The sequence below is a fragment of the Gracilinanus agilis genome, chromosome 5 (assembly GCF_016433145.1).
Source record: "Gracilinanus agilis isolate LMUSP501 chromosome 5, AgileGrace, whole genome shotgun sequence".
Taxonomy (NCBI): domain Eukaryota; kingdom Metazoa; phylum Chordata; class Mammalia; order Didelphimorphia; family Didelphidae; genus Gracilinanus; species Gracilinanus agilis.
The window spans coordinates 124016712-124029149 of NC_058134.1; the positions used below are offsets into that span (position 1 = coordinate 124016712).

General features: G+C 43.9%; 1 protein-coding gene across 1 annotated transcript in view; it reads right to left on the bottom strand.

Moving 5' to 3' along the window:
* Nucleotides 1-12438, bottom strand: part of SND1 (staphylococcal nuclease and tudor domain containing 1) — a 524029-nt gene that overhangs the window by 5266 nt on the left and 506325 nt on the right. The window contains exons 18-19 of the mRNA XM_044679610.1: nucleotides 6378-6519; nucleotides 32-155 (exon numbers count right to left, since the gene is read on the bottom strand). Coding sequence (XP_044535545.1) covers nucleotides 32-155; nucleotides 6378-6519 — 266 coding nt within the window. The remainder of the gene's footprint in view (nucleotides 1-31; nucleotides 156-6377; nucleotides 6520-12438) is intronic.

The window sequence follows — 12438 nt, forward strand, 5'->3', positions numbered from 1 at the left end:
TCCCATGCTCTGTCCTAGGTGGGCGGCTTACCATTCTCCATCCACAAACTTGGCAATACAGAATTCTCCTCGGCGAGGGGCATAAGATCCCTCTATGGGTGGATGACTGGCAATGTCATTTCTCATGCCCTCCATCAACTTTTCTAGTTGTGTCCCTGTAAGGAAAGTGGAGTGAGGCCTAGGCGTTATGCTCCATAGGCCCCCATCTTTGCCTGGGGTGGGAAGGCAGAAACCTTTTTCATTGCTGACGCACCATCAGATATTACTATATTTGCTCCCTTCCTCACTCTCCCCACTTCTTAGCATGCCTTCCATATTCATAAGATGGGAAGGAACTAACAGGAGATCAGTGTCTTGATTATTAAAGGCTTAAGTCAGGCTGACTAAGAATGGATTGTGTCACAGTGGAAAAATTATTGCTTAGGATTTGAAGTAGAGGGTCTGGGTCTAAGTTCTCTTACCTGAATGACTTTGGATAACTCCCCCTTTCCACGCCCCAGTTTCCTCATCTTCAAAATCTCAGTGATTCCTGAGGTTCCTTCCAGCTCTAAGTCTATGAGTCTATGGCTGGGCCAGCTCAATGAACATGGAAGGAGGATGCCTGAAGATCTTGTGCCCCACAGAAATGTTATATGTTCTTTCAACTCTTGGTCAAGGCCCTAAGGTGGGATTTTTCTAGAAAAAGTGAGGCTGACTAAAATCACTGATCCAAAATCAGCCTTTTCCAGATATACCATCTCACTTTTTTGTCTACTCTTCTCTCTTATCCCAGCATCTTTACTCTAGGACTATACCTGGTTCTGGGTCATTAAAAAAAAAAATCAAATATTATTTCACTTTCTTAGAGGAGTTATTTGTATTTCTTTTCTTTTCTTTTCTTTTTTTTTTTTTTTAGGATTTTTTTTTTAAACCCTTGTACTTCAGTGTATTATCTCATAGGTGGAAGATTGGTAAGGGTGGGCAATGGGGGTCAAGTGACTTGCCCAGGGTCACACAGCTGGGAAGTGGCTGAGGCCGGGTTTGAACCTAGGACCTCCTGTCTCTAGGCCTGACTCTCACTCCACTGAGCTACCCAGCTGCCCCATTTGTATTTCTTTTAATGTAAAATTCCTTAGTTTCATAGGATTAAATGTTATAATTAAATAGATCATTTATTAATAATAAATTAAAAACACATTTATAATTTTAGCAATGAGAAAGATCATAACCCTGAGTAATCTGGAACCATTTCTTAAGGCAGAGGAGGTTCAATTCTGAGAATATAGGCTTGCACTGGTTTGTCTCCAGACTACCCATTACACCATCCTACAGCCTACATGGTGAAAAGAAGGGACCAGAGGAAAATCTCCAGCAGAGAAATGATCAAGCAATAAGGCTTTGACCTTAAAAGCAGAGTCAGAGACCAGGAAAAAGGTGATAAAACCTTGGTGTAGTGAGTCTAGATCCTCATTTATTCAACTGAGTGTGATCTAGCCACTGAATTCAATGTCCCTTGGCACCTGAACATTTCCATCCATTCCAGGGGTGCCATATGAACTTCAACGCTGCTGTTAGGTTGGTTTCTTCCTTTCCCCTGCTCCAGCCAAGCCACTAATGTGCTGGGACTTCATGCACATTGTTAACTTCTAGGCCTTGTTATAACCCCTAGTTGCCCCATCTATAATAGAAGGAATGCATTAGATGACCTTTTATACCACTGAAATGCCATCATTTCTTCCTCCTGCTGTGAAGCTTTAATTCCTCTTAATTCTAGGGTAAGCAGCTCCTACCCTTCCTGGTCTTTCCTCTGACTCCCATCTGTCTTGGGGACAATTGGTCTGTGCTCATTATTTGCTGTATTCTGTCCATGAGGGAACACCCTAGGTTTTCTTTTCAGCATTACTATCTAATCCTGCCTGCCTACCACTTTCCTCTGAAGCCTGCCCTGATTCAGCAGCAGATCTGCTGGTCTCTCCCTTTCCCTTTTTCATCTTCCTTGTTTCAGGGCAGCCTGCCCAGATCCTAACTCTCCTTTGGCAGATCACTTTCTCCCATTCCCCTCAAGTCTCTTAAGCAGGATAGCTTTCCTCTCAGTAAGATGATAGGATCAAAGACTATGCCTATGTGTACATTCTCTCTGGCCATGGGATAACTAATCTCCTTGCATTCCCAAGACTCTGATTCTGAAGGCAGCTGACTCTTTCCCTCACCCATCAGTGAACACTTAGAGAAATAAAGATTCATGACCAGGGACCCAGGAAAACAACCCTCCTTTCCACCTCATCTCTCACTCTCATGGTTTGTTGCTGTTTGAAATGCTAAAACCAGAGCTTTTTTCTTTTAAATTTCAACCCCATCAATCAGTTACAACTTAGTATGATCAGTTTGTTAGTTTCTTTCCTAAAAGCAAGTTTTAATAGGTAGTGGTGGATAGGATGGAGAAAGAACAAAAGCATTTAGATCACTATCAGGAGTAGGAGTTGTCTTGGGGAGGCTGGGAAAAGGGAATATAAAAGGTTTCAAAGTATTTTCCCCCTTACTTTTTAATTTGCTTATTCTCCTCAGGTATTCTGGAATTTCAGTCTGAGGCTTTCCTTACTAATCACCTGTCTCTGAGGCTTATTCTTTATTAGCCATGGGGTTCCCATCTGGATAACACGCCTCCAGAATTGTGTGACCGGAGATAGTGATAAAAAACTCAGCATCTCAGATCTGGGCTCATATAGGATAACATGCAAGGGGACATCCTTTAAGCATCTGAAATCTCTCTTGCAGAGGCTCAGGGCTTTAGGAGACTCTGGGTCTTGAGGGGCAAGGTGCTGTAGTGGACAATGAATGTGACCCTAGAGTTCAAAATATATTAAGATAATGACAATAACTGCTAACATTTCAACAATACCCACTATGTGCCAGGCACTGTGCTAAGCACTTTACAAATATTATCTCATTTGATCTTCGCAACCATCCTGCAAGGTAGGTTCTATTATTGTCCCCATTTTATGGATGAGGAGACTGGGGTCAACAGAGGTTAAGTGACTTGCCTGGGGTTAAACACAGCTAAGTGAGTGTCCAAGGCTGGATTTAAACACAGGTCTTCTTGACTCCAGGCTCAGTGCTCTATCCACTGAACCACCTAGTTGTTCAAGATAAACTCACATATAGAAATGTAAGAACCAAAAAGGGAAAGCATGGGAGAAGGCATGCTAGAGAGCAGTGGAAGCAGAAACAGAAGCAGCATTCTCATTAGAATGAGTTATATACTACCTGGACAGAAAGTAAATAGGTGTGATCTGTTTAGCAAATAGATCACAAGCCTGACACAGAAATGATACAGTGATGTGGACAGTGGTTGGGGCTCCCACTTTACTTAAAGCAGAGTAGTTAAAAATCTACTGAATTGCCTTAATGATAATTTTATTCTTCAAAAGGTAGAGGAACTGCTAATCTAGATCTGGTTCTTACAAATGACATGGAAACAGCTGCTGGGATGGAAATGATGGGAACTTTGGGGAAGTGATCATCTCATTTTAGAATGTATGATTGAGAAAAGGACTCATTCTGACCTGCATCTAGATTTCTGAAGTGCAGAATTCAAGGAATAAAGGCAGGTTGAATCTCATCGACTGAAATTATACAGGGGAAGTTAGTCTAGAAAGGATGCGAAACTCTCAGAATACGATTGTAAAGGCCTAAAGAGAAAAATTCTAATTATGAGAGAAAGGAAGAGGTTAAAAGACACTGATGTGAAGACACAATTCATCAACAAGTACCTATTAAGTGTTTACTATATACCAGACATTGCAGAAGCTGGAGCTAAATTTTGAAGGAAGCTGTGGCTTCTAAGAGACAGAAAGGAAAAAGTAAAGTATTTCAGGCATGGGGGCCGGCTAGTGCAAAGGCATGGAGATAAGAAAAGTAGCAAACTGTTTGGGGAACAGTAGTAGCTCCTTAGCTAACTGATTATAAAGGGAAGATGGAAGCACAGGTAGCTGATGGAGCACGAATACTGGAGAATACACACACACACACACCCTACATATATATCCTATAAGAAGAATGTTCAGAGTGCTGAGGCCCAGAACAAGTTGAGGCTGGGGAGGAAAGCAAAGGCAATGATAGAGGATTCACTTAAAGTCATATTTCTGAAAAGATGCACAAATGAGGGACAAAATTGTTGTTTGTGTGGAGGGGATGATGATAATAACAATGGAGAGGAGTCAGAGAAGCTCCGACTTTGATGTTGCTCATTTTCTCTACCAAAAATAGCCTTTGGACTGAAAGGGACAGAACAAAAATGGAAGCAGGGCACTGACTTTTGATTCAGAGGGCCTGGGTTCAAATTCCACCTATAAATAGGGAGATAGTAACCAGTTCTTCTTCTTCTTTTTTAATTCAGAGATATTTTATTTTCCCAATTACATGTAATAACAATTTCCTACATGTGTTTTCTAAAATTATGAGATCCAAGCTGTCTCTTTCCCTCTTTTATCTCACCCTAATGGGAGATGTAACTAGGTAGGTGTTCTTGATGAGTTTAAATCACCAAGTACAGAGGAACCATATCCTAAAGAACAGAATAAATGGATAGATGCAGCTGCAAAGCAACTGCCAGTGATTTTTGTGAGGCTGTGGAGAAGGGAAGAAATTCTAGAGTACCAAAGAAGGGCAGTTGTTAACCTGATCTTCAGAAAACAGGAAAATGGAGTCTGCCAATGAGCCTGACTTTGACTCCTGGTCAAATTCTGGAATGTATTATTAAAGGGAGAGTTGGTGAACTTCTTGCTTGAAACCTTTGGAACTCTTGGCCTTGTGTCTAGGTATGGCTCTCAATACCTACCTAGAACTTTTATCATATGTAAATCTTCATTCCCATTCAACTCAACCCAATGGGTTGTCTAGGATCATGCCAAAGAGAAAGTAATATTATTTTTTTCAAATATAGCATGTTACACATAAACTGAACTCTCTTCTCTCTGCTGTCTGAGGCAGAGAAACATCATGGAACATTGAGCTCTGTATCTGGAGGCAGGAAACCTGGGTTCAAATTCTACCCACACTTACTAGCTATGTAATCGTAGGAACATCAGAGTGCCATTTTTCTCATCTCCAAAATGGGGATAACATACTGCCCTTATAGGGTTACTGTGAGGAAAGCCTTTTATAAATCTTCAAGCTGCATATAAATAGGAATTGTTTAGTTCTTGATTTCTGGCTGTGATTCAGCGTCTAGGGGCAGCTTTCCTCTAAGTGGTGGCAGTGTCCCAGCTCCCTAATCTCCCTTAGGATCCTGGTTACCAAAAAAGTGTCTTAGGTCAAAAGCTGCTCATTCTCATTTTCTCCTGTTTTGATGGTTGTGGTCATTTTCTCTCTTCTCAGGCATAGCTAGCCTACGTCTAGTAAAGGACGGGTATTCTGTCAAAACAGCATCACTACAAAGGCAGCTGCTTAAGAAATATCATTAGAAGGGAAGAGGTGGGACCATTAGCAATCTTGAGCCATGGCCCAGTGTCTGTTGAAAGCTTCTTTTGGCTCCTGTTCTTGTCTACTCCTCAGGGGGATATTCAACATTCTTCTGTCTATTTCTCTAGGCAGGTTAAAGATGAAAGGAATAAAGTCAGGGAAAAATGATATAAAGGAGATTGAAAAAAGTGAGACCAAGGAGGCTTAGGACAGCCTCTAAAGGTCATCTAAAGAGATGCCTCTGAGCCCTCCAACAGCATGAGTTTCCATAAGGCATAGGAAGTCAGGAAGTGAGGGGCTTCAAGGGGTTGTGGAAAGAGGAGAGGGTCTTTTGGAGAGCTAACAATGCCTATGGGATGACTACCCCCACAGTTCTGCTTGTTTCTATGGTAACTGGCTACTCACTCCAACGAGGACTCCTTTAACCTCTAGAGGAAAAACACCCAGTACATGCAAACCAAGGATCTTCCCCTTTTGGCTCTCTTCCCTGGATAGCTATGGACCTCAGAAAATGGAATCAAGAGGTGGGAGGAAGAAGGAGAGTGCTTACGTTTGAGTGACGATTCTTGGACACATAGCAGCAATCTGTTCTATACTTAGCCTAACCAAGGTGTCTCAGAAGAAAGCAGAAGCTCCTTGTCAGTGCCACCACATTCACTTCTTCATATTGTTTTTAAAGCTCACTTGTAGGTTCAGGAAAGAACCCTACAGGCTCCATACTAAAAGATATTAAGAGAGGCCTGGGGAATTTATATGAAAGATGAGGGCCCCGAAAAGTGTTTTGTGCATGCACATATAAGGTGGCATTTAGGTTCTTCATTCTTTCAGTGAAGTTTGTTAGAAAGAGGACATGTGTCTTCCACTGGACAAAAGGAGGAATGAAGGAGAAACAGAAGGCTTTTTAGGGAAAGGGAAAATGGCAGTCTCAGCACACTCACCAGTTTCCACATCCTGGACATAGAAATGCAGGTCGTCAGTAATCTCTGTTACAAACACAGGCTTGTAGCTGGCCGAACGTTCCTTTTCTTCCAGCACAGGTGACACTTCTTCCAAGGGCTGCTCCTCATAGTGGGCCCACACCTGTGGGCAGGAAAGGGAAGAGGAGGCATGGGTAGTGAGAGAGAGGATCAGAAGTCAATGCTACACAGGAGGTTTTCGATATATGGCATGGGGACACAGAGGGTACCATGATAAGAAAAAAAGAGTACAGGTAGCTGGGCTCCTTTTGGCCAGATGTCATCTCCTCTCTAGGCGCTTTACCTTGTCTGCTTGTTTTCTCCTCCTTCTCTGCCTGCCCAAGACTCCTGCCAGCTCTTGGAGAGAGAGAGCTCAGCTAACAGTTTCTAAGTGGTTGTATTTCACTGTACAGATGGCTATACTTTCTAGGTGACCTGACTAGGTGTTTTGGAATGGTGAACTACTGAGATTACTTAAGGAATCTTGATTAAGTGGAAGAAGACTGAATTTGGAGTCAGAAGATTCTTGGTTCAAATCTTCGCTCTGTCATCAACTACTGGGATGTCTGAGCAAATGCAAATCACTTAATTTCTTTGGGTCTCAATATCTGTAAAATAAGGAGACTGAACTAAATGACCTCTGTGATCTATTCTGGTTCTTAATCTATGAAGAAATGAAAGTCTCCTCCCTGCCAATTGGTTTGTAAAAGTAACTGAGGAAGATGGATATGTACTGAATCTGGGGGGCAGAGGAGAACCAGAAATGGGCCTGAAGTTTCCTACTGATGTGACTAAGCTAGAAAAACATTTTTAGTCTATCCTAGGCCCCCAGCACCACGTAGGACAAATGGCAACTGAAGTAGTCCTGGGCAGTGGAGAGGGTCAAGGAATCCTCTTTTCAATAATTCAGTGAGCTCTAACCTTAGTTAGTGGCTAGGCTACACCCTTTCTTACCTCTCTTTACCTCCCTCCCTTTCCCCACTGAGCTGTCAGGGCTAGGGTGGCTCAGACACTGATTCACTATGATGGCATGCCAAGTTCAATCCTGCATCTGGGAGATTATCTGAGTGGTAAGGCCTGTCAGACCTGGGAAGAGAGGTGACTTTCTAGTCGAGCAGTTACAAAGGTCCTAGAAGAAGAACTAAGACCACATGCTGGGACACACAGACACCTATTCAAAAGTACCTAGTGGCCTGGGTCCTACCTACAGCCCTTAATAGGTCATTACAGAGACAGGGAGAGGAGAGGGACTGCACCAGCCAGGAGATGAGAGCAGCTCTGACCTTAGTCAGAGTCCTATAGTATGGAGTCCTGGCTTGGATACCTTTAAGCTATGTCTTTAGGTTCTCTGGGTCTATTTCCTCATCTGAAAAATGAGGGATATGGGTGTTTGCCCATACTTAGAATATGCCTAATTTTAGTTCATTTAATTCAGTAGCCTAATTTTATTTAGAATATATGTAATATCAAATATCCCTTCAGGCTTTAACATTTATCATTTTGTTTTATTTAAAAAATTTTTTATTTTGAATATTTTCCCACAGTTACATATTTCATATTCTTCCCCCCCCCCCCCCCCAGCCTCCCTTAGATGACATACAATTCCACTGGGTATCATTTATCATTTTGAAATACCCTCTTATCAATGCCTGGAAATGGAAGCATACTGCAGGTGTAGGGAGCAGGTGAATAGTATGAACACAAGAAATGCCACTCTGGGTCAGAAAGGATTTCCTGCCCAGCACTCTGAATAGTGGTACCAAGGTTGTGTTCCACCATGTGGTTCATTGATGAAAAAAAACTAGGATGAGGGGATATTGACTAAAGCCAAAGGTGTGCATTTTGTGGAGCCAAGCATTCTTTTAAGACATCTGCCCTTCCATCTATGAAACAGAATTTTGTAAAGATTCCTCCCCTTGTTTCCTAAGATGAGTATATAGGAGTGGTGGATTGGGTATTGGCATTATCTGTGATTAAATGGGGAAGGAAATAATGAGATAGAACATTAGACCATTTAAAAGTACTACTATTTCGTCCTATCTTGCCATTCAATTAACTTCCAGTTTCTAATAACTTCTAAACCTATTCCCTTCACCATCATCATATCATGTTCCCTCTCCAATATCCTTATACTAAAGCCACCTGTACAAGCTCCTATACTCCTGGCAGCTCTGCTTCCCAGATTTAATAATTTGGTAAATACAAAGAATATATCCCTTTACTTAACATTTGGCTGACCAGCAAGAGAAGGGGTGGTAACAGGGATGAAATTTGTATGTTTTGCTTCCTAGCCCAAAGGTAGAGAAGTGATCATGGCTTCACAAAAACTCTCTTTACTCCTCTGTTGTGACAGTTTCTCAGACCATAGCTCTGCTCTGCCTATTCCCTGCTGTCCCAAGTAGCTCTAATGTCTTTCACCCTTCTTCACCAATGAAAGAAATAAGGAAAAGCAGTGGAACCTATCCCCATAATAAGGCCTAGAGGTATCTACCTTTTGGGAACTTCCAGCTCCCCTAGCCTGTGCCTTCTGCCTTGATTTGCTAAGACTGAAGCTGTCTACTAGTCTCTTGGGTTCTAACAATCTAGTGGAGAGCACTGGAGTCATTCCCAACCATGTTCCCATGTCTCTGGGGAACTCAAGGAGAACTTACTAATTTAGTATCATCTCTGGATCAATCAGGCTACTTGTTGCCTCAGTCAGTTCATTAATGCTAGACTAAGTGAGCCAATTCTGCCATCCAGCAATCCTGGGTAGTCCCTTTCATTGATTCCTTCTGTCTTCCTTTTGCCCCAGCTACTCCCCTGCCTACACTTACCCCCATTAGGCCCCTTTTCTTCTTGTTACCTTATCTGATTCCAGTACCCTTCCATCCCAAACCTTTTTAAACAGCCCACTGGACCATAATGGCCTTGGGATGATACCAGCACAGAACCTCAGTATGGAGGAGAATCCTGCCATCTTGTTCTCTTCCCTGATCTTTCGGGGGAGAGGAATACCAGGGGAGGGAGAACAAATCAATCCAGAATGAACTGGCTAAGAGGAGTAAAGAACTTCTGGTGACAGTACCAGGCTCCATTCACAGAGAAGAGAAGTCATCTTTGTTCATTTAGGCCATAGTGGGAGGCTGTGCTCTTGACATCTAGAACAAGGGGAGTCAGTCTTACACAGGAAAGAAGTCTTCCAACACAAGAATCTTGGGATCTTTAGACAATGGACCAAACTTTCCTTTATCCACTACTGTGACAGACAGCTCAAAGGGATTGAGTAGCATTAAGGTAAACGCTATAATAGGAAGAGGCCTCTTGTAGCTGATCTTCTGACCCAGTCCTAGATGAAGATTTGTTCACTCTTTCCTCTGAGAGAAAGCATGTGGAGAGTGCTGGGTTCTAATCTTGCTTGTGCCACTTACTACCTGTGTGACCATAGGCAAATGGTATTTCTTCAAGTCACAATCTCCTTCCCTATAAAATGGGGGAGCAGGGGCTGGATTTGATGGTTCCTTCTAGCTCTAGCTCTGGGATGCTCCTGTGATTATAGGCCCATATACTGGGAGATTTGGAGAACCTCCTGGAAGGCAGCTTGTACTTCAGCTGCCCCCTTTTTTGGCTTCTGCAGTATCCTCTTGTGGTTGGGCAGCCCCCTGCCCATGGGACCTCGTCCTCAAAGTCAATGACTATAAGCATATTGGAGGGGGAAGCGGGGTTGTGGATCTTCATTAAGGAAAGAAGTCAGGTAGGAAACAGTCTTTGGGATCAACTTCAGGTATGCTCCCTTCCCTGCTCTGCCCTCAGAGAAAAAGGGGGCTCTGGTGATAGCAATTTACTCCCCCTCAACTTTGGATTTTGTGCTGTGAGAAGATAGACAGTGACAAGACATCTGTTAATGCCATGTCTTCACTGCCATCACATGCTCCCTCGCTTCATCACTTCAGATCACCAAGAAGAAGCATGTCACTTGTAATCCCCAAGGCTGACACTCCTTTTACTGTCACTGAGTAGGCCTTTGGAAGGCCCCCTTTCAAGGGAGCAGCAGTGATTCTTGTAGTAGTGTGGTATAAGAACAGCCCTGCTTGGGTTTCCCTTTTGTCTCCTCAGTAGGGAAGGTGCTTCTAGAGCCAAAGTTCTAGGGGTAAAGGGGAGAGGAACAGGGCTCTGTCTGATGTCAGAGAAGCAGGGTTTGTATGGTGCTGGTTCTCCCTTCTGCCTAAGATCACTAATACTTTTCAGCTTTTCAGTTGTCCACTCTTCTAATTGGTTGATTAGTGGTTAATGTTTCTATGGGTGTCCAGTAAGAGCATGAGCTTCCTTTTGAACCTGGATTTATGAAGAAGATTTTAGTTAGGACAGAGAAGGCTTCCCAGGATAGACAAGGATGGCCCTGTCTATACTCCTTTGTAGCACTGGTCACAGACACAAGTCCAGGCTCGAAAAGCTTTTCCCTTTTCCTTCCCTTCTACCCCAAAGACACTTTGCCCTTCAAATCTCCATTTTTCCCTAAGGCACTGTGCATTCATATCAGGCTCTGAAACACTCACTACCTGTTGGAGTGGCTCCTCCAGTTAACAGAACTAACTGGACCTATACTGCAAGGACAGGAGGATGGGTGTCAAGGGCAAACCAGGTCAGGAGTAGTAGCTTCCTCTTCCATCCTTCCTCCCCCCTCCCTTGCTTTTCCACCCCAGGGAGCCCCCTGTTCTCCCTGGCAGGAGGTGGGTAGCATGGTCTGGGGATCTGCTGGCTTTCCTTTCTAAATTCTATTTAATACTGCTATTCTGAGGCTTCAGGGGAGGGGCTGGCTTGGGGCCAGAGTGGAGGATGTCTTGACGCCCGCAGCAGGGGAGCCAAAATAAATAAAATGAAATCAATGGCCAATGTAACCTTTTCTTTCTCAGTCAGGGCCATGGTAGGGTGGGAAGAGATAGGGAAAAGGCAAGAGAAAGGAAAGAGGCGACTGTTGCTGACCCCATGGCTTCTAGGTCTATCCTGCACCCTGGGGGAATGGGGTTTGCTGGTAGTCAGCCTCCTACTAAGGGGAGGGCATGGCTCTACCCAGTCCTTTCACTGAGGAGTCTGTATTGGGACAGGGAGGAATTAGCCCAGCAGGGGGTAGCTACCAAATGGAAAATCCAGTCGTCAGAGTCTCCAAATAGATTCCTATACACGTGCCTGGGTGTGAGTGTGTGGAGACAAGCACACGAATTCCCCTCCTAGACCCAGTCCCATGCGCTTCTCCTAAACCTCCACCCCAACCCCCAAAGTCCCAGAGAGGAGAGGAAAGACTTAGCTCCTGGGCTCTAATGCACCAATATCCCCAGTGTCCCCCTCTTCCTGCCAGTTCTCTGGCCACAGACCTCCCTTCTTCATTCATAGTATGTTGGTAACTATGCCTGAGTCTCATATTAATGTATGTGCTGTCAAAGCAAGCTGCTGTCTGAGCCTTAAGTGGGTCCTGGGACTTGGTTCCAAACACTTACTAAACTGACCTACTCCAAGGCCAGCAATCATGTCCTGAATCATCAACATAGGCCTTGGTATTGACTGTACAAGGCTGGCCGACTCTTTTCCACCTAGTCAGACCAGGGCCCACAAGGAGATCCATACACAGCAGGCTTCATAGCATCTGCTAGTACCTACAGGACCCTGGAAGAGGCTTTGCTGCCTGCTTAGGGTAGGGGTGGGTGGTAGAAGTGCCCAGGAGGAGGGCAGCTCCTGGCACAGACAGTGGTGCTTGCTCTTTAATTGGACTGAAATAAAAACATGCAGTCTGTGTAAGTAATTAATCATTGATAATGACTTCCTGGCTTTATCAAAGGGCACCAGCAAATGATGACTTGGGCTCATTCAGCCAAATCTACTTTACAGTAAATAATGACACCCAATTCTAACACCTGGCAAAGAATGTGCTGCTCCCTTCATCACCTGATTGCTTTTTCTCCCTGCCTTAACCTTGGGGGGTCTGGCCTCTCCTCCTCTTGGATCCAGAGGGCTAGAGAACTGTTCTCATCTGCAATGGACAGCTACTAGGTGGCTGAGTGGGAGTAAC